This window comes from Hypanus sabinus, chromosome 6 (genome assembly GCF_030144855.1).
Source record: "Hypanus sabinus isolate sHypSab1 chromosome 6, sHypSab1.hap1, whole genome shotgun sequence".
Classification (NCBI taxonomy): Eukaryota; Metazoa; Chordata; class Chondrichthyes; order Myliobatiformes; family Dasyatidae; genus Hypanus; species Hypanus sabinus.
In genome coordinates, this window is record NC_082711.1 from 29,386,515 (window position 1) to 29,409,650 (window position 23,136).

Sequence of the window (23,136 nt, forward strand, 5' to 3'; positions counted from 1 at the left end):
TCCCTTCTTATGGCACTTTCCCTAACAACCACATGCAATACTGAACTTCTCTTTTCACCTCTTCACTTCCAATCACATAGGAATCCAAACAATCTTTCCAGCTAGAGTAACAATTCACTTATATTGCTTTCGGTCCTCTATACTGCATTCTGTATGGGAGAAACTAAATACAGACTGAGTGACTACCTTGAACACACAACCTTGAGACCCAATGAAAACTGAAAGAACGGCATCTTCTTTTATGTCTGGACATACTGCTGCCTTCTGGTCTCAATGTTGAGTTCTACAACTTCAGGCAACTTGAGTGTTCAATCTGTATCAGTCATCCTTCTGTAATATTAGCTCAGCATTTTCCCTCTCTAGCAGCAGAAGCCACAACTGGCCAGACGTGTTATCCTGCTCGGTGCTCTGCAACTCCAATGTTCTTTTATCAAGCACTCCAAACCTACAACTGGTCCCATTGAATCTTTGACAAGATACCCATGTATACAGCTTAACCCCACACTCATCCCAGCTTTACACTATTAGGGACATCCTCCTTCCCCATTTTCTCAGTAGCTTTACAAACTGCTTCTGTCTCCTCCAGTTCTGATTAAATGTTGACTTCATAGATGTGAGCTGACCAGATGAGTATTCACAACATTTTCTATTTTTGTTTTAGATTTCCAATATCTGCACAGGGTATTTTTTTTAATTTTCACTTGCACATAGAAAGAGCAAGTCAAGTTTGTATTGTTGAGATTCCTAACAAAAATATTTTTGTTCAAGCAATTTTTCCAAAACCACCTCTAAACTGAAAAACAAAATCTAAGTAATTTTGCCCATCAGCAATTATTGCTTTGCAACTGTTAGTTTTTTGAGCACATACAATGACTACAGAAAAATTTATATAATTTCCTCATGCATGAAACTATTAGAAATCATACAATTCCATTTTGTATATGTAATATAAAAAGAATAAGCATAACCTCACAGGAAAGATATGATAAATTAAACAAAACACAGGGTTTTGTCTCTCCTCTCAAAAAAAATTGAAGATTAAAATATTGGGATGTAAACATGGAACCAAATGGCACCAAGATGTAAAATTGGTTCAAGTTCGGGCATCTTGAAGTCCTTATAAAGTGATTCTAAATTCTGGTGTAGCAAGCTAGTAACTGGTTATTGCATTTAAGACTTGAGTTTTAATGCCTGACTTTAGGAGATTACAAACTGAGAACTTTCACCTCTATCACAATGCTTTCAGAACAAGAAAATAAGAGTAGGAGAAAGCCATCTGGCTTGTCAAGCCTGCCCTTCATTCAGTATCATCATGGCAGCTTTGCCTAAGGCCTCAAGAGCTCTTCTGTGCTAGTTCCACACAGCCTTCCATTCTCTGATCAGAAAAAGAAACCTGATAATCTGGTATCAGTGGACATCTTTGGTGTTAAACCGGGAATAATATCTGGAAAATCTAATAATACCAAAAAGGTATGTTTCTTTTCTAAAGATGTTTACAGTAGCATAATAAATTTGCTAGTGAACTTAGCGAATTTAAAGAGTTGGAAATATACAAACACTCGCAACTCCAGTTCCTACTGCAAATGTACCCATAATCCTGACCCTGGTGTTCCAGACCCCAGTCTGGAGTTACACAGCCAGGCCTAATCTGAATAACCCAACCCAGACTGCACAATTCACTCATTCACTGGACCCCTGACAAATAAGCAAGCAAGAAGCTGGACCATCAGGATTTCTGAACAATTGGATACTTGATTATTGCAGATATCTGTAATAATGTAGGCAGAATTTTGTTTGATCTCAAATAAGAATGAATAACAATGGAAACACTCAGCAGGGTGAGCAGCATCTGTGGAAAAAGGCAGACTAAACATTTCAGGTTGACAATCCTGTAGCAGAATTGTAAAAGAAAGAAAACCAGCTAGTTGGGGAAGGGATTTAGCACCTGTGATAGAAATCCCCAAAATAAAATTTCAGTGCTATCACAATGGGAAGAGCAGAAACTGGTAGAAAAAATAATGACATTTTGAGTGTGGGAAGCAGTGCAAATACCATCATCAATTTACCAGTGAAAAAGTTTTGAGGAATGAAGCCTCACACTTCCAAACAATTTAAATGTCATTATATGCCTTCAGATACTAAAGTTGAGAAAGGCATTACAGATGCAAGTTTTCTTTAAAAAAAATCATAAATAATATAACGTGGAAAACTTAACCATTCATTCATCCATCACAAATGCTGGAGACATTGGCAAGTATAAAAGTGATACATTGAATAGCATAGTACAAGAACAGATTGTTCAACACAATATCTTTGCCAACCATGAAATCAATTTAAACTAATTCAAACTGCTTTCACACGGTCTATATCCCTCCACTCCTGCCTGTTCATGCATCTGTCTACATGCCTCTTAAACATTACTATTATATCCACTTCCACTACCTCCCCAGGTAGTACATTCCAAGCATTATGTCTGAAAAAAAAATGCCTCACTAATCTCCTTTGTGTTTTCTACCACACACCTCAAATCCATGCTCATTATTATTTGATGTTTCCACTCTGCATATCAGAATATCTACATATCTTTGCCTCACATATTTTTTATCTATTTCTATTGGTTACACTCCAGTCTCTAATACTCCAAAGAAAACAATCCAAGTTTGTCCTACCTCTTATAGCCAATACTCATGAAGCTAGAGGTTCCCAAACAGGCCTTATCATTAACCAAAGGGTCTGCAGACCCCAGGTTGGGAACCTTTGCTCTTAGCCAAGCAATATCCCAGAGAACCTGTTTGCATCCTCACCAAAGCCTACACAGACTTCCTTTAATGTGGTGACCTAAAATGCACACAGTACTCCATGTTGAAATGCTTAATGGCTTTTTTTATTTTGCAATAGAGAGATGAAGAGATCTGAGGATATGTTTTTAAACTATTTCCATGTAACTTCTGCTAATTGTGGCATCCACTTAATTGGGCCAAAATATACCGGTTCCAACTAACCGGAACCACTGTATTCAGTAAACCATCCTCACTGGATTGTATTAAAACTGGCAAGATGTGATACGAAGTTATCAATTTGTATTATTAACTCTCTCCACAGATGATGCCTTGCCTGCTGGGTATTTCTAGCATTCGCTTTCACTTCCAGATTTCCAGCAATTACAGACTTCTTCCTGTAGTTCTAACATTGTTTCTCTCAAATCAATGTGAGAGGAGCTCAGTAGCTTAAAATTGCCATGGACTTGAGTGCAGGCACTTAATGAAGGGGAGAGGGAAAGAAACAAAAAGTAGTAAAGGAATAAATAAAAAAGTAATAGGAGCAGAAAGAAATCACTTATGGCTCCCTCCTACTCATCCAGCATTTTTGCAAGTGTTTCCATGGCTGGTGGTTGGTTAACACATCTATATCTGAGCACAGAATGTAATAATGATTCATGTACATTTCCAGTGCACATGCTTGATACTTTATACTAATAGCATTCAAATTACATACAATCAAGTGGAACAAACAACCAGCAGAGATTCCATTTCTAAGTGGTCATTACCAAAGGAAACAAAAAAACAAGAATCATTTTGCATTCAGTTATTCAATTGGTCGATTTTGAAAAATGCCATTTCCTAATGAAAAAAAGTGCTATTAATTAGAATTTATAAGACAGAAACTGAATAGGGACTGTCTGATTTCTCATAATCAGAAAGTTCAAAGAACCCCAAAAGGCATGGGAAACTATTCCAAGAGCTGGTGTTCTTGCCATACCCTTCTCCATTCCTTTCTAACACCATCAATGCAAACCACTGCATTTACTAACCAAATAAACTAAAAGAAATGTTTAATTACTCTGCATGACTCTGAAACACTGCACAGTCAACACAAACGCAAGGGCTTATTTCAATGCAGTTTACATCAATTGTACTATTAAACTGTACAAGCTGATTAAGGAATATAAACACCTTTAGATGTCTTAATAACACAAAATGCAGATTTAATTATTTTGTTATGATCTCCTGAGAGTTTTACCTCACCAGAAAAGATTAGAAACTTTGGCACCATAAGTAGTTACTCTGGTGTGCATCAGTTTGTCCATGGAACAAACAAATACTTTTGACAATGTCTGTAAAAAAAAACTATTTTAATGAGCACACAGACCCAGTCTAAAATAAACCTGCTGAACAGTGTACTGTTCAGATCTAGTAGACAGCTGCAACAAATTCTCTCTAATCCAGCTTCACAGATCAAAAGAAAGTGAAATCCCTCTCTGAAAATAATCTATACAGGTTTATTTTATCTTCCAAGAAATTATATAATCCCTTTCCTACTAAATTATAATTAATTCTTTTGCAGATTGCATCCACTACCATATAGTTGGTGAGCAGAGAAAATGAGTTGGAAACAAAGTTCAAAGTACATTTATTATCAATGTTTACAGTACTGTATACAAACTTGAGATTCGTCTTTTTGCAGGCAGCCACAAAGAAACATAATAGAACCTGTTTAAAGGAAAACCCACACAAGATCAAACACCCAATGTGTGAAGAAAGAACAAATTGTGTAAACAATAAAAAATAACATTTAACAGTAACCACATGGTCCCTGAAAATTAGTCTACAGGCACAGAGCCACTGAGGCAGAGTCAGTTCAGCACTGAAGCGCCTTAATCAAATTGCACAAATAATAAAAGAGTAAACAAAAACCCAAGGAACATGAACTACAGTGCCACCAAAAGCGAGTCCATAGGAGAGAGAAGCCCCGCCAGTAGCCCAATGGTTGTAGGGCAGCTGCTCCCAAACCCCGTGCCATAAGACCTAAGACCCCTGTACCTACTGCCCGACTGCAACAGCGAGAAGAGACCTGTATCAAAGCACGCAGGCGGCGCTGAACACCTGTTCATTTTTCGCTCTCACCCCGGGTAATTTTAATCTTGCACAGCACTTTATTCGGTAATCAAGCTGACCACAGTTTCATGTTCCATCATTAGGTACTGGTTGCTGCACTCTCCACTCTTAACGACGCCAAAACCCCCAGGAGATTGCAGAAGCGCTAGATCATTTAGTCGGTTCAAAATATACATCCATAAAAAGGAAATTACAAGCTACAATAGTTCATAGTTCAGAAGAAGAGCATCTGGTAGTCTTGTGAGCTGTCTCTAGGATTTTGCTGTTGGTCACTAGCGCCATCTTGTCAGTGGCTCATTCTTCACTGCTTGAAATTTTTGAAAAGTATAATGTTTGATTTATTAAATGGAGACATATACATAGTTTGATAATATTTACTTTGAATTTTTTGATTGTGGGGAATCTCTAGAGGAAGAATCCAGAGGTCCTTAACCCAGCATGAGCCAGCTGAAAAACAATAATTTAGTGAAGGTTTGTTTTACTTACCTGACTGACACTGGATCCAAGACATTGACACACCGACCCAACCACTGTGTTAGAGTACCGTCATCAGAAGGGCTACAACAGTTCAATGAAGTGGCTCACCAATTTAAAGCTAATAAATCTGGATCCACATCTCAAAACTAAATTAAAACTGACTTAAATGGCTGATTTAGGAAATGCAAAATCCACCTTTCGTCTATCAGTGAATGGTCTCTGGAGACTGTGTTACGTTATTATCGGCTGTTTTATTGTGCTGCATGTAAAAGGAATCTGCTCCAAGAAGAGAATGCCACGATATCCTCATGTGGAGTACAAGACAAAGTGCAAGAAATATGATTAAAAGTCTTGTTAGTTTCAGATCTATTACTGTTTCAATTAGTTTTACAAAATAATGTTGCAAATAAAATCTCTATTTACAAAATGCATTTTCTTTGACCTATCAAGTGTCCCAATTTTGACATGTGCTTTTAGATTATATTTTCTTTGAAATGAATGAAGTTAACATGAACCATAAATTTTGTACTTTGACCCTAAGAGGCATGCAAGATTAACCAGGAAGTTGAATAATTAATGCAAAATTTTCTACATGGGATGGGAAAGAAAGATAGCAGATTGAAAAAAAAACAATTTAAAATATTTAACAATAATTGAGATCTGAATTAATGATTTACATACATGGCAAAGCTAATTTTCAATGCCAGAAAGATTGCATGCATGTACTTAATTGGAGAAACCCTATCAATTGTTCATTTTGTATGTACATATGACTTAGGGAATCTAATTTTATTCATATACAGTACTTGATTCTCCCTCTGAGGTACAGGTGGGAAAAAAATCATCTGAGAGAGCAATATCTTAATTACTGCACCTCAGCAAGGCCATTCGGCCCTTCGAGCCTGCACCGCCATTCAGTATTATCATGGCTGTTCATCCAACTGTTCGATACCATAACGCCTTTGCCAACTTACTCGGCAATAATGACTGTCATAAGCCTTATAAAATCTGAATCTTAATTCCCAACACAGTCAAAACAGTTATGTTGAAAACTGCCACCCATTTTACTTGCTTGCATACTAGACATTCCATAATAAAAAAAGCATATGCAAAATTTAAAATTAAAGCGTTCTTGAAATCAGTACTGTGTATAATTATTAATTACCATTTAGAACTATTAGCTGAATAATACACAGATTAGGACAAAAATGTGGTGGTCACGGGCAACAGAGGATCAGCTAAGGGATTGCTTTGAGTCAGAAGACTGGACCATGTTCAAGGACTCATCTGTAGATCTGAATTAAAACAGCATCATTGTCACAGACTTTATAAAAAACAGTTGTAGCCAAGTGTGTCTGCACAAAATCATTCAGTCTTCCCCGACCAGGAGCCCTTGACAAGCCATGAGATCCACAATCTGTTGAGAGTCGGATCAGAAGTATTAAAGTCTGGCAACCAAGGAAGTTACAAGAGGTCCAAGTACAATCTCTGGATAGCCATCTCACGGCAATTCCGAACTAAACGAATCAATGAAGGATGCTCAACAGGTGTGGCAGGGCTATCACTTATTATAAAGCCAAATAAAGCAACATAGGCAACAACAGGGTTTCGCTTCCAGATGAGTTCAAAGTCTTCTATGCTTGCTTTGATCATCAAATCATGGGGGAACCATCACAAACTCCTTCAGCCCCCAATGATCCTTTGATTCCAGTATGAGGCCAATGTGCAAGCATCCTTTAGGAGGGTGAACTCACGGAAAGCATCCAGGCCAGATGGGGTACTTGGCCGAGTACTAAAGAGTTGTGCTGATCAACTGACTGGAGTGTTCAGAGATCTTTAACCTCTCACTTCACCAGTCTGAGATATCCACCTACTGCAAGCAGACTTCAATTATATTGGTGCCAAAGAAGAACATGGCAATCTGTCTCAATGACCATTACCCAGTTGCACTTATATCCATAGCAATGAGGTGTTCTGAGAGGTTCATATGAAACATATCAACTCCTGCCTGAGATGCAACTTGGATCTGCTTCAATTTGGCTATCAGAGCAACAGGTCTACAGGAGATACCATCTCATTGACTCTTCTCTCAACCCTGAAACATCTGAACAACAAAGATGCATTCATCAGCATGCTCTTTATTGACTTTCAATATTACCAACCCCTAAAAACTAATCAACAAGCTTCAAGACCTTGGCCTGAATACCTCCTTGTGCAACTGGATCCTCAATTTCTTCAATTGCAGGTGAGAATTTGGATTGGTGCAGGTTTGGATTGCAACAACTCCTCCACAATCTCCATCAGCATAGGTACACCACAAGGCAGTGCGCTTAGGCTACTGCTCTACTCACTGTATATACCACTGTCATTGGTCGAACGAAAGGTGGTGATGAATCAGCCTCTTTGAAGAATACTGAGAATCTGGCTGAGTGGCACCACAACAACTCAACATCAGCAAGAACAAGGAGCTGATTATTGACTTCAAGAGGAAGAAACCAGAAAATGTTTTCTATTGTTGATAGCCAGTGTGAGAGATATAAAACTGAAACAGCTACATTGACACATATATTTTGGTCGTGTTCTGTTCTAAAACATTTTTGGAAGTCTATTTTCTCTACAATTTCTAAAGTTTTAAAAATTAATTTACAACCTAATAAATTGACAGTTTTATTTGGTATAGTCCCTCAATATATTCATGGTATTTCTCCATCAGACCAACATCTGATTGCATTTGTTACATTATTGGCCAGAAGGGCTATTTTGTTGAAATGGAAAGATGTTCCTGCTCCTACTTTGTTTGATACAATGGTTCTCTCAGGTGATATTATGCCTTAGTTTGGAGAAAATCATAAGTCGATCCTCAATTTGATTTTGAGAAAAGGTGGGGTTCATTCGCCCGCTACTATCGTTTGATTTGAGTTAATTAATATGGTTTCCTACCAATTTTTTTAAAAAAGGATTTGAGTTGGCGGATTGATTTTTTCTATGGAAGCTTGTATGATGTATAGCTCCGGGGTTGTGCTCCCAATGGCTTTTTTTTTTGTTTGGTTGGTTTTTTTCCAGTTAGTAGGGGGTTTTTTCCCTTTTTCTTACAAAAAAAAATTTTTAACACTTTATTTTCTCTTATTATTATTGATATTGCTTAGCTTTGTTACAGTTATTTGCTAATTTAATTCTTTATTTATATAATGACATATTGACTTAATGTATCTTTTTGTTAATCTTCAATAATAATTAATAAAAAGATTTTTTAAATGAAGGAAGAAGCCAGAAGCCCATAAGCCAATCCTCTTTGGGGGATCAGAGGTGGAGAGGGTCAGCAAATTTAAATTACTCAGTGTCATCTTTTCAGAAGATCTGTCTGGGGCCCAGCATGGAAGTACAATTAGAAAGAAAGCAAGGCATGACATATAAAACTTTGACAAACTTCTATAGTTGTACAGTTATCAGTATATTAACTGGCTGCATCACAGCCTGGTATAGAAACTTTACTTGCCCCATAACTGAAATGTTCCCACAAACTATGAACTCACTTTCAGAAACTCATGTCATTTTCTCAATATTTATTGTTTATTATTATTATTTCTTTTCTGTATTTGCAGAGTTTGTTGTATTTTGCACATTGGTTGAAAGCCCAGTTGGTGCAGTCTTTCATTGATACTATTTTGATTACTCCATTATGGATCTACTGAGTATGCCTGCAAGAAAATAAATCTCAGAGTTGTATATGGTGACATATATGTACTTTGGTAATAAATTTTCTTTGAACTCTTAAACTAAAATTGCCACACAGCTAACTGCCATAAAACTGTTTTAGTAATTTTCTTTGGTAATCTCCTTTCACATGCTGTTCCACAAAATGCTTTAAAATGTTTTGTAGATTGTATCACACTGGGCAGCCTTAATTAATTCCACAAGTTTTTTTCCCTGTGTAAGTATCAAAGTCAAAGATATGCAATCCCTGCTAGAGTAAGAGCTTTACTGTAGAAGCAAAATGTTTACTTCCAAAGCATTATCAAGGAGCTTTTGCCAATCTCCAAATTTCACATATATAAAAAAAAACTCTTGGTGTATCTGCAAATGCTCAAAATCATGTGGCAGCAATTTTAATACAAACAGTATGAGAGTACTCCTAGTATAGATCAAGTACCAGATGGCTACATGTTAACCAGTGTATAACTATCTGCCTCTTAAGCGCACTTGGAAATACTGCCACATAGCTTGTATTGGTTATTCAATTCCCTTTGGAAAGTTATTATCAATTTGCTTCCACTTCATTTCTGGAAGTTTTCTCTCCTCCTACGTTGCTTCTCTGAAAGTTATTTGTAAAGGGCTTCATTCCTTTACTAACCTAACAACCACAGCAAGAAAGTTTACCAAGGCGTAGATTTATAGCTAAAGGCATCAGTCAGGGTTTCAGTGAATCTATGGAGGCTTCTTCACACAGAGAGTGGTGGGAGTGTGGAATGAGCTACCAGATGAAGTGGTAAATGCGGGCTCACTTTTAACATTTAAGAAAAACTTGGACAGGTACCTGGATGAGAGGTGTATGGAGGGATATACGCCAGGTGCAGGTCAGTGGAACTAGGCAGAAAAATGGTTCAGCACTGCCAAGAAGAGCCAAAAGGCCTGTTTCTGTGCTGTAATGTTCTATGATTCTATGGCTCTAACTAAAAATACTCAAAAAATTGGCAAACAAATAACAAACTTTATCTAACAAACCAATAATCGATACTTGATGTGGAAAGTTAAGAGGCAGTGTACTTACAGAACACTACAAGTCAAGGCCATAAGACCACAAGACATAGGAGCAGAACTAGGCCATTCAGCCCATCAAGTCAGCTCTGCCATTCCATCAAATGATTGATCCCAGATCCCACCCAACCCTATACACCTGCCTTATTGATAAGACCATAAGACATGGGTCAAGTTGATTGTCATTTAACATGTATACTGTCAACCAAGACAACGTTTCACTAAACCAGGGTGTAAAACATTATGTAGTACACATAACACACATATGACACACAATAACTTAGGAGAGTAAGGATAAAAATCTACAAATGAGTTACTCACAAGTAAACTACATTAATTAAATATTGTCAAGTACAGAACAGATTAACTGGTGACACTTCAAATGTGATGCTGCAGGAAGTTCACAGAAGCCTAATAAGCTGAGGGAAGAAACTGCTTCCTATTTTCATTGTTCTTGTTTTTATTTGCCTGATGGTAGAAAGCCAAAGAGGATGCTGGATGGATGGGTGATATGGGTGGTTTCTTTGATAATAATAAGGGCTCTGTGAACGCAGCACTCCTGATAAATATCCCCCATAGATGGTAGGGAGACTCCTATGATACTCACAGCCATTTTCACTTTCCTTTGTAGGAACTTCCAGTCTGGTGCCTTGGCTGTTCCCATACCACAGGAGCCGCAGCTTGTCATGACACTCTCAATGGTACTCCTGCTAAATTATTTTAAATGGGGAGAGCCCCTGTCTTACCTTTACACACAATGTAATAAATCAAGTTTTAAATATTAACTAGTTTCACTTAACCATATTCAGAATTTTGCCACATTGCTCCTGCCTTTAAAGAAACATCTGGTTATTATTGGAAGACAAAAACCTTAAAAGAATGCAGTGAATTTCAATTTAACCACTAGTAGAAATATCTGGGTTCCCTTTTTCTCAGATATAAAATTTGACTTTTTTTCCCTCTCTCCTACTGTGGGCTTCTTAGTCTTAACTAAAATACCAAGATTTCAGGCTTATTAGATAGTTTATTGTTAATTTATTAATGAGGATCTGTCAGAAACCTTTTGCTTATTTTCCTTTTTTGCCAAATCTTTTGTGAAGTTGGCGTTACAGCAAGTCTCATGTCCTAGACATCATTCTAAGAAACAAAGACAGGGCACACAGTTTTGATGTACTAGCTTGAGGTAAAATAGCTAGGTAGTTTTATTATTGATCTAACATCTAAAAACCCTTAATCTTGATTCCATATAAAGGAACAACCATGGCAGTTAAAAAAAAAATCATGTCCATGACTCTCAAAAATCTTTCACTAATATCCTTCAGTGAAATAAATTTGCCATGTTTTCTTACTCTGGCCCATATGGACTCCATATCATCAAGGAGGTAGACTCTCAAATTATATGCCGGGACAACTACACCTTGCTAGCTACATTCATATCTTACGAAATAATTTTTAAAATCTGGTAAATCTTGCAAGAGCTGATGCTGTTTTGTAATATTGCTGGTATGCAGAATTTCACAATTGTTCAAATGACCAGGACACAGATCTTTTAATTCTTAAATAACTGTAAGTGATGGAGAAAATGACATTTTTGAAGATAATTCAATCTGTTCTGGAGACTTATACAGGATCTTGGAGTACAACTTAATTAACACAAGTACTAGCTAGATCACCAGGAACATAAAACAGTGACACAATCCAAAAACAGATTTTTGTTTCCAGTCTAATTGGATCTCAATGATCTATTCCAAAGTGTACTTTGTGATTACACATTGGAAATCTCAACCATGCATAGCGCAAGAAACATAATTGATACGATTCCTTTCTGTGAGAAAATCCGCAAGTGAATGAAAACTGTGCTTTACAACTTAGCAAAATTCAAAAACAAAGCTATAACCAGTGAAAATATAATACTCTGGTGAATAGGCGTAAAATATATCATGCCTAATATTTCTACAACTTTCTCCAGTCATCAAGCCAATCTTCATTCTACAAAGGCATATTCAACAAGCATGACATTAATTATTTATCATTTCTAACATAACATAATATTACAGAAATTCCAAGAATAGTGTCTCAAGTAGCAGTCATTTTTTTCATTGTTATCTATATTGTTAACACCTGCATTGTAGGGAGGGGGAGTTTCATTCCGAGAAAATTTTTCTTACAGCAATTTTCCATAACACAAAGCCTTGTCACCCAACCATGGATTTGGTAATGAAAGTTGGTGAAAAGACAAACTGTTCAAACTTCAATAGTTCAGAGTAAATTTATTATTAAAATTACATGTTACTACCTTGAGATTCATTTTCTTGCAGGCATTTACAAGAGAAAAGAAATACAATCGAATTTTATAAAAGACAAAGACTGACAAACAACTGTGCAAATAAAAATAATACGCAGAACATGAGTCCTCATGTCAAGATGGTGCAACTCAACACCATCTTCAGTCTCCATCAAGGTTGTGGCTCAGATTTAGTAGTTTTTTTTTAAGTTTGCAGGGATGATTTTGGAGATAAAGAAGTTAAGGGTCAGGTTAGAGTTTAGGAACAGGGGTGTGGGGGGGGGGGGGGATTGGGAATTGGAGGTCAGGCCAGAGCCTAAGCCTCTACTCCATGCTCAAAGGCCAGCAACATGGACAGGTGATGAAGAATATTCAGAGTCTGCACCTTGGCTCCATATTTGAAGGCCAGCAGTGTAGACATGGAATGAAAGACATCCATGCATATTGGGCTAACAAGTGCTGTGGACACGGACTACCCAGGACAATGGCTGGTGATCCACTGTGTCAGCAAGTTCCTGTAGGTCAGTGGGTCACAGGATTGGAAGAACATGCAAGCAGAGGGCACAAGAGCCAGTGACACCTTAGGTATGTAACTCAGCAAGTCTGGAGTTTGTGGCCTTGAGTTTGAGGTCCAGCCATTGGATAGTCCTGATGTCAAGACCAAATATTGAAGACCGAAGGTCAATCACAAGTCTGTAAGTCAATGCCCAATGACCGAAGCTTTAGGCCTACAAGTCTGAAGTCCACTGGGAAAGTCAGAGGTCTGTTGTCCCCAAGCCCACTGGAAGCCCAGACAAAGAAATTAAAATCAGGGATATGCAATAGGTCAAAGGTGCAATAGTTTTGTAATATTGGGATAGAAAGCAAGAGGAGAGGCACCATGAATAAACATTGGAACAAAAATGCAAATCTTTCTTATTTGAATCTGTGCCAAGCCAAAGAGTGATGCCAGCCAGAACACTGGTAATGAATTAATAGGATTTAGTTTTGAGAGAATGTTAGCAACCAATTTCAACTTTATGGAAAGTAGATCAGAGGTGAAAGAGCAAAATAGTGCTAAATGAAAACTGAACGTTGAAAATATTCAACAGGTCAAACAGCATCTGTAAAGAGCTAACAACTCATGTGATAACCTTCCATCACAACTTCCATTTGAGTATTAAAACAGATGTGTATTTCAGTCACAAAGTGACTGCACCTCTTTTCATAAACCATTGATTAAAGCAGCAAAATCTAAATCTACATTTGACCAAATTACAACCCCAAATCTCCTCCAATACACACAATGTGCTAGAGGAGCCCAACAGGTCAGATAGCATAGCATCTATGGATGGGAATAAGTAGCTGACTTTTCAGCTGAGATCCTTCATCAGGACTGGAAAGAAAGAGAAGTCAAAATAAGAAAGTGGAGGGAGGGGAGCAAGTAGTATAAGGAGGCAGGTGTTAAATGAAACTGGGGGAGGGGTGAAGTGCAGAGTCGGGAAGTTGATTGGTGAAAAAGATAAAGGGCTGGAGGAGAGGGAACCTGATAGGAGAAGACAGAAGACCATGGAAGAAAGGGATGGGGAAAGAGCAACAGAGGGAGGTGATGGGCAAGTAAGAAGAGAAGTTGTGAGAGGGAAACAAGAATGGAAAATGGTGGGGGGGGGGGCAATTAACAGACATTTGAGAAATCGATGATCATTCTATCAGGTTGGAGGCTACCCAGATAGAGCAAAGATGCTTAGCAAAGCAGTCTCCCATCCTATGTCGAGTGTCACAAATATACAGGAGGCCACACCTAGAGCACCAGATACAGTAGAAGACCCCAACAGACTCAAAGCTGAAGTGCTGCCTCACCTGGAAGGACTGTTTGGGGGCCTGAATGCTAGTGAGGGAGGAGGCATACAGACAGGTGTAGCACTTGTTACACTTGCAACACTTGCAAGGATAACTGTCAGGAGGGAGATCAGCAGGGAGGGATGAGTGAACAAGAGAGTTGCGTAGGATCCCTCCAGAAAGTGGAAAGTGCGTGTGGGGTGGGGGGGGGGGGGGGGGGAGAGAGAAGAGAGGGAAAGACGTGCTTGGTGGTTGGATCCCATTGGAGATGGCGGAAGTTATGGAGAATTATGTGCTGGATGGAGAGGCTGGTGGGGTGGTAGGCTAGGACAAGAGGAACTCTATCCCTGGTTGGATGGCAGGAGGATGGGGTGAGCACAAACATTCTTGAAATGGAAGGGATGCAGGTGAGGGCAGCATTGATGGAGGAACGGAAGCCCCTTTCTCTGGAGATGGAGGACACCTCAGTTATTCTGGAATGAAAAGCCTCATCCTGAGAACAGGTGTGGCAGAAATGGAGGAACTGAGAAAAGGGAACAGTATTTTTACAAATGACAGGTTAGGAAGAGATATAATCAAGATAGCTGTGCTAATCAGTGGGCTTATAAAAGATATCAATAGACAGACTGGCTCCAGAGATGGAGAGAGATGGAGAAGGGGGAGAGAGGTGTCAGAAGTGGACCAGGTAAATTTGAGGGCAGGGCAGAAGTTGGAGGTAAAGTTGATGAAATTGACTAGCTCCACATGGGTGCAGGAAGCAACACCAATGCAGTTGTCGATGTAGCGTAGGAAGAGTTGGGGAGCAAAATCAGTGTAGCTTTGGAACTATGTAGCTGATGAAAAGGCTACCCCAGACCCATGCTTGTGCCCGTGGCTACATCATTGGTTTGAAGATGGAAGGAGCCACAGGAGAAATTGTGAGAAATCTCCTTCATGTTGTGCTGCACAATTTGTGACCTTAAAAAAGTTCCACAAATGTAAGCTGTTTCTCTTTTGCATTATTTCATTCCCAATCATAAAATTACTACATTACTAGCACTATATGGGAACTTTTACACAAATTACACACACTCACTAGGTCAAAACAAACTTGTACACAAATTAATCACAACAGGCAAAGATTGAGATTGTAATTGCTAATTATCAGATGAACAACTAAACAATGCTGGCAATGTTAATGTAACATTCTTTAGTCATCTGGTGTCCATCAGTATTAAGGCTCAGAGGAAAAATTAACCTAAATATCTGTGCTCAAAGTTAACAGCAATAAAAGATCATACAATATTACAAAACCCAGGTGATGACTCAAAATAGTGTCAGGGACCCCAGCATTACCACCATTCATTTAAGAAAACTCACCCTTACAGAATTGACAAATCACTAACCGAAAATTGAGATAAGAAATAAAATTTGATTTCACTGAACCTGTGTAATAAGAAAATAAACCAGCACAATTCTTCCCCTGACTTGTGTTACTTGATGCACATGCAGTTAATGTATTGGAGGGGCAATAAATCACAATACTACAATATATCCAATTTTCTATAAACACCTCACTCACCACACACCAACAACCTCAAAACTCAGTGATGCCTGTATATGATTTAATCTTATTTACTTTTGTAGTTATGCTTCTATTCAAAGTACAGTAAAATTCTCAGTAATCCAGCACCTTTGAAATTTTAATATATTGTGTAGAGTAAATCCAGTATTCTGGACTACTGTACAAGTCTTTTTGGGTCTGCTTACACCCAAACAGATTTATTCAGAAATCTAGGGTGGCAATCAACGGCACATCTAGCAGAGCTGCTACCTAAACACTCCATACAAGCATAATCCAAAACTTGGGTTGTCTATAGGAGTTTACAAGTTTTGCATGTGACCATGTGACTTTCCTTGGTAGCTCCAGTTTCTTGACGTCTCCCAAAAACACACAGGCTGGAAGAATAATTGGCAACTATAAATTGCTCCCAATGCACAGGAGTGACAGAATCTGAAGGGATTTGATGGGAATCTGGGAAAAATAATGGGATTACTGAAAAGAGCTACGCAATAGTCAACATGGACTTAGTTTCTTTGCTGTACAGCTCATATGATTTGAAAAAGCTGCTACCTATAAACGTTCAGGAATTGTTTTTATCTGGCTCACTGGGACCCTGTTGTCCACACTCTCTAGTTTTGTTTTCTCCATTCCCCTGAAATTTACCAAGTTCAGTAGAAAATTTATTGCACTACTTTGCTGTATAACCTCAAAGCAAGTGAATTTTTACGAATGTTACAATATTAAAGTCAGAGAGTAATACAGCACATAACAAGCCCTTTGGCCCAAATGGTACATCGGCAAAATTGTCATCTATAATAATCCTAATTAAGTGCGTTTGGCTCATCTCACTCGAAAGTTTAGTCTTTACTATTTATGTAGCTAAGTGTTTTTTAAATGTTGTTAATGTACCTGCCTCAATCACTCTCCTTGACCATATAATAATCACTTTTGAGTGGAAAAAAATGCCGTGAGGTTCCTATTAAATCTCTCCCCAATCATCCTAAACTTTTGTCTTCTCATTCTTGCTATCAGTCTTGATGCAGAACCTTTAAAATATCACATTTTTCCTACAATCTAATGAATAAAGTCCCAACCTGTTCAACTTCTCTCCAGAACTCAGTTTCTCCAGTCCCAACAACATTCTCCTATTTCTCCACCTTAGTCATTCAGATGAATGGGAAATGCCAATGTCAAGCATCATCAGCACTAAGTGTGCTGGAATTAGACTTTTATTGTATTTCATGCATTACATAGAAGTTAAATAAAATTTCCAGTTTACCCCATGAGTTTAAAGGGAATGGTAAATGTAGCAACAACACAGGCCCCTGCTCCAGTCACAAACTCATCTACATTCCTGGCCCCACACATTACAGGCTCCAACCTCGATTCTACCTGTAACACACAACCTGTAACCCGAACCCCCAACTTGTGAGGTGCACCAGATGATTTCTGAACAATAGGATGCTGGATTATTAAGTTTTACTACATTGAGAGTACCAACATTTAAAATCAAATATAGAAAGCAGCAAACCTCCATGTTAACAGAAGCTCAAAGGGAACACTTGTTTTTAATGAATTTCAAAGAAAATTATTTAAACTGCTCCTGAACCAAGTATATATATACAGTGGATTCCAATAATTGAGCCGTCAGTTAATCAGGACAGTCTTTAATTTGGGACAACTGTTAAAGAACAAAAACTATTCAAGAAAATTGCTGGGATTCCCTTAGTTTATTTGGAAAACTATGCCACTTAGTTTGGGCAGGAGACTGTCACCGAACAGTTTCTAACTAGCATCAGTCATGTGCACTTGTGTGGCCGTTAGACACTACACTGTGGTTAGAGCAAACAGCTTTTAAATAGGTTTACTTTCCTGTGTTTGTGTTCAAAATGCAGTGATTTCTGTCAATGATAGCTGGTGAGAAATAAGCATTAAAACAATTCAGAAATGATTTGCTGACTGCGGTTTCAAGCATTCAGGATTGTAGATCCCAGAAAAGGGCTGGGAGTGAAAATTAAATCACTTCACTACTTCAACAAGTTAGGAAATACAAGGAATTTGAAGGTATTGCTAATTATCTTGAATGTTAAAATGGAAATGAAGATTTGGAGGATGCAATGGTCAAAAGCATTGTATGAACACAGCCCATATCTGCACTAGGTGTCTGCACCAATTTTGTTCATTTACAGTCAATCAAAAGAACATGGCAGTGTACACTGGATGAACTCTTCTATTGATAACTATTAGGAACTACTACACAGTTTGATAGTACTGTAGTAGCATTGGTAGTGTTCTAATTTGTTCCATATTGCATTTAAACATATAATTTATTACTCAGTTGGATGGTAGTTTGTATTTTTATACCTTTTTTATTATTTCCATGAAATTTCAGGTAACTTGGACAGCTGCTTAATTGGGCCAGAATGCACTGGACTCAATGTGTCCCCAATTGACTGGAATCCACTGGTTAAGGGACAGATGCAAAAATAAGTTTTGCATTAAAGATCCACGATGAAGTCAAAAGAACATAGCAAGAGCCTATGTGCACAGTATTACCATCAGCCAGCATAAAAGTGAAATGCCTAAAGTATAAAGTAACTCAAAAGGAAGAATATTTTTTGAAAGGTAGATATTTACATAAATATAAAAATGTAATAACACTCTACACTGTTTTTGAAATCAACAAGCAATACAACATGCAATCTTTTGGACTACTGTTCCCTCACCAGTTCTCTAAAAAGTGTCATTGAACTTATTCTGTATTTTTGCCTCTTTCCAAAAGCCTTTAAAACCCAACACTCATGATAGACGCTGCTATATATCTGCCTCTCATCAGGCAGTACATCTCAGATAATAACCTTGTGTAGGATTAAAAAAACCCTTATCCTCCTCTGATTCCTTGGACAATTATACTAAATCTACGTCTGTTGTTTTACCAACTCTTCTGCTAAATATTGATTCATTTCCGCTAGATTAGATCCTTCGTTTTTAAAAACCTTTGGCAAATCTCCCTTGATTTTTATTTAACTATACAGCGCAGAGTAGGTCCTACTGGCTCTTCGAGCCATACTGCAGCAAATCCCACAAACCCGATTAACCCAAATCTAATCATGGGACAATTTACAATGATGAATTATCCTACCAGATAAGGGTTTGGACTGAGAGAGGAAACCTGAGCACCCAGGGAAAATCCAGGCATTCCACAGGGAGGACATATAGGAATTCTGCACAGACGGTGCTGGAATTGAACACTAAACTGCAGAACGCCCCAAGCTGTAATACCGTTGTGCTAAACACTACGATGCCTTGTTCTTCTAGATCATTTTCTCTGATCCAGCCAAAACAATCTCAAGTTTTTGTTTGTAACTGAGGTCTAGCATCCTAGTGGTCTGAATATGCATCGTATTCAAAAGATACTGAACAGCATCATGCACAATACTCAAGCTAAGGTCTAACGAGCCATTTACCTAGCTTCAGCACTCTATGCTTCTACGAAGTTAAAGATTCATTTTGCTTTTCCCTGATGAATCTTGAAGAAAAGATTTCTCAAGCCTAAAATATTATTTTTCTTAGCTCATATGTGAATTTACACCACATATCGCACATAGTCCTATTTGATTCAAGCAACACACACAAAATGCTAGTGGAACGCAGCAGGCCAGGCAGCATCTACAGGGAGAAGCACTGTCGATGTTTTGGGCCAAGACCCTTCGTCAGGACTAGGTTGGCGTGTTTGCCTATTTGATTCAACTTTGTTCACATGTCTATTAATCAAATGACAGTGTATTGGCATTTGATACTGCTACCAGCGCCAGGGTGTGTGAAATAAACAAAATAAAAAAATACTCTGCATTACATTTGCAGTCAAGTAAGCATCACCAGTCCAATTTCATCCCATTATATCTATGTACACTTCTACACAACTGTCAGGTACATAAGGCAACATCCTAGCTTATTGAAATAAAAAAGTCCAACAACTTGGAAGCTACTAACGTGAAAAAAAATAACAAAAATCTTACTTTAGATATGCTTACTATGGGGTTGAGTGTAAGGACAAAGGGAGGTTAAAGTTTATTAAAGTTACACACACACGCACCATGATATTAATGTGAGCCTGGTGCATGAACATTTTCTAGCACTGAATGCGTTATCTGTCAATGAACTGTCAAAACCAATACTACCAGTCAGACGGTCAAACTCAAGGGTGCTAAGATATTCGTTTACTAAATACAGAAGTATTGAGTGCAACACGTTACATGAGAGAAATACAAATCATCTACCCTTTGACACAGAAGTGTGCCGAGATGGTCCCATTTGTTTACAATCTAAAACAATTACAGATTTCACTCAACGACTACCCTATCCCAGCGTGCTAGAAGTAACCCCTATGGTCCAAGCTACCTTAACAGAAATCACCCTGCTGCACAACAAAAGGAAAACACTCCGGGCAACACTGCAGATACCAGATGGAAAACCTGATTTTTAAACTCTACCGCACAAATAAAGGCTCTAGTGTATTTCCAAGTGTAGGGTGTATATTGGTGAGTTCTGTCGTAACAGATGTCGGGGGATAGAGGGAAAGGCAACAGGAGGCAGAGGGAGAAGGTACAGGAGATGTGGCCATACGCACCCACGCCGGCAGGTCGGAGCTGGAGATATTACTCTTGAAGGGCTTCTCTTCATGTTCCAGGAATGCCAGCGCCCTGTACAGGCGGGAGCGCTTCTTGCCCCGGTTCCTCCGCCACCAGAAGAAGCCGACCAGCCCGATCAGGACCCAGCTGAAGCTCAGCCCCAGGTAGCCCAGCACGTAAACCGGGAAGATAATCACAAAAGTCTTGGCAAACTGTACAAGGATGCTAGCCACGTCCACGCTGATCATCGGCGGCGGCAGCTCCTCGGCCACACTGCTCTTCCGCCGCCCAGACATCTCCCCAGCCGCCCCTGCAGCGCCAGTCTGTTCGCTCATCCCGGCCTACTCTTTCCTAGTTAAATTTGGAGCCGCTGTCAGCCCCCCACCGTGTTTATAAAGCCGCCTGCACTCTTCCCCCCAGCTTGCCGAGCCTCAGTGGCGTTCCTGTCACCCAATCCCGCTCCCTCCCTCCCTCTGGACAACAGCGGCCGCGACCGCCCTCCCCACGCGCACCCACGTCCGACGCCATTGCGTCACGCGCCAGTGATGCCACCGACCCCACAGCGGGCTGCTGCGTGACGTCACGGGGAAGGCGGGGCCAGGGGGTGCTCAACAAACAGGAGCATTAACCATAAATCATTAGATAGCCACTCGTGTCAGATTCAACGCCCTGTAAATCCTCCTTCCATTTAGAAACCACACGTGCTGGCCGACATTAAAATGGCATCCAACCTGTAGCCAGAAAAAAAAATTATAAATCTATGGGACCTCCTGCCATTTCGCAGCCTGGGACACATCTCATCAAATGCTGATGATTTTCCATTTTTTAAACTTCTTTTATTGAGAAGTAGGCCCTTCGAGCCGTGCCTCCCAACTGATTTAATCCTAGCCTAATCACAGAACAATTTACAGTACATCTTTGCACGGTGGGAAGAAAGGAAAACCATGGGGAGAACGTACAAACTTCTTACAGGCAGCATCGAGAATTGAACCAAGGTTGCCTGTACTGTAACACATGCTAACAGTACAGTACTGTGCTGCTCTCTAATCCCTAAACTAATTCCTTTCCACAGTTATTTATTTTATAATTGCTCCATTCCCCTCTCAAAATTTTCCATCTACAATGTCCTTCTCTTTCACTACTACAGACAAAAGTCCATTGTAAACTTCACCTGCATCCCTGAATTCCAGGCACAGGTTCCTTCTTTGATCTCTAATGGTCTTTCCAAGTCAAGTCAAGTCAAGTCACTTTTTATTATCATTTTTATTATCAGAACTGCTGGTACACAGTAAAAATGAGACAATGTTTTTCACGACCATGGTGCTACATGGAACAGTACAAAAACTACTGAACTACATAAAAACAACGCAGAAACAATTACACTAGACTACAGACTTACCCAGGACTGTATAATGTGCACAAGACAGTGCAGGCATTACAATAAATAATAAAGACAATAAGCACAGTAGAGGACAAATTTCAATATAATAATAAGTGATGTAGATGTCAGTCTAGGCTCTGGGTATTGAGAAGTCTGATGGCTTGGGGGAAGAAATTGTTACACAGTCTGGTCGTGAGAGCCCAGATGCTTCGGTGCCTTTTGCTAGATGGCAGGAGGGAGAAGAGATTGTATGAGGGGTGCATGAGGTCCTTCATAATTCTGTTTGCTTTGTGGATGCAGCATGTAGACTAGATGTCTGTAACGGTGGGAAGAGAGACCCCAATGACCTTCTCAGCTGACCTCACTATCCGCTGCAGGGTCTTGCAATCCGAGACGGTGCAATTCCTGAACCAGGCGGTGATGCAGCTGCTCAGGATGCTCTCAATACAACCCCTGTAGAATGTGCTGAGGATTGAGAGTGGGAGATGGACTTTCCTCAGCCTTCGCAGAAAGCAGAGACGCTGCTGGGCTTTCTTTGATATGGAGCTGGTGTTGAGGGACCAGGTGAGATTCTCCACCAGGTGAACACCAAGAAATTTGGTGCTCTTAACGATCTCTACTGAGGAGCCGTCGATGTTCAGTGGAGAGTTGTCGCTCCGTGCCCTTCTGAAGTCAACAACCATCTCTTTTGTTTTGTTCACATTCAGAGACAGGTTGTTGCCTCTGCACCAGTCCGTTAGCTGCTGCACCTCCTCTCTGTAAACTGACTCGTCGTTCTTGCTGATGAGACCCACCATAGTCTTGTCATCAGCAAACTTGATGACGTGTTTCGAGCTGTCATGCAACTGTGGGTCAGCAGAGTGGGTTAGCACACTTGTGGGTCAGCAGAATGAACAGAGTGAGCACACAGCCCTGGGGGGCCCCCATGCTCAGTGTGATGGTGTTGGAGATGCTGCTTACCGTCTGAGGTCTCCCAGTCAGGAAGTCTAGTATCCATTTGCAGAGGGAGGTGTTCAGGCCCAGTAGGCTCAGCTTCCAATCAGTTTCTGAGGAATGATTGTGTTGAATGCTGAACTGAAGTCTATGAACAGCATTCAAACATACAAACCCTTTCCCTGGTTACCCCCTTGCCCTTAATGAACATAAAGTGCCTCAGGATTCTCCTTAATTCAGCTGGTCCTATAACTTTTACCAGCTCCTTGCCTTCCTAAACTTCTGTAAAGTTTCTCCTATTTTCAGTTCTCCAGAGCTCCCATAAGCTAGCATTTTCTTTATCTAGCTGTCAATATTCAGTGACAGTTGGCGCGTGGCCAAGTGATTAAGGCATTCGTCTAGTGATCTGAAGGTCGCTA

At 39.5% G+C, this 23,136-nt stretch overlaps 1 protein-coding gene across 2 annotated transcripts in view; it reads right to left on the minus strand.

Annotated features, from left to right (window-relative positions):
* Positions 1-20,871, minus strand: part of esyt2b (extended synaptotagmin-like protein 2b) — a 212,527-nt gene extending 191,656 nt beyond the window's left edge. For both annotated transcript variants that reach the window (XM_059971888.1, XM_059971887.1), the window contains exon 1: positions 20,403-20,871. In XM_059971888.1, coding sequence (XP_059827871.1) covers positions 20,403-20,738 — 336 coding nt within the window. In that variant the 5' untranslated portion in view covers positions 20,739-20,871. The remainder of the gene's footprint in view (positions 1-20,402) is intronic.
* Positions 20,872-23,136: the final 2,265 nt, after the last annotated feature.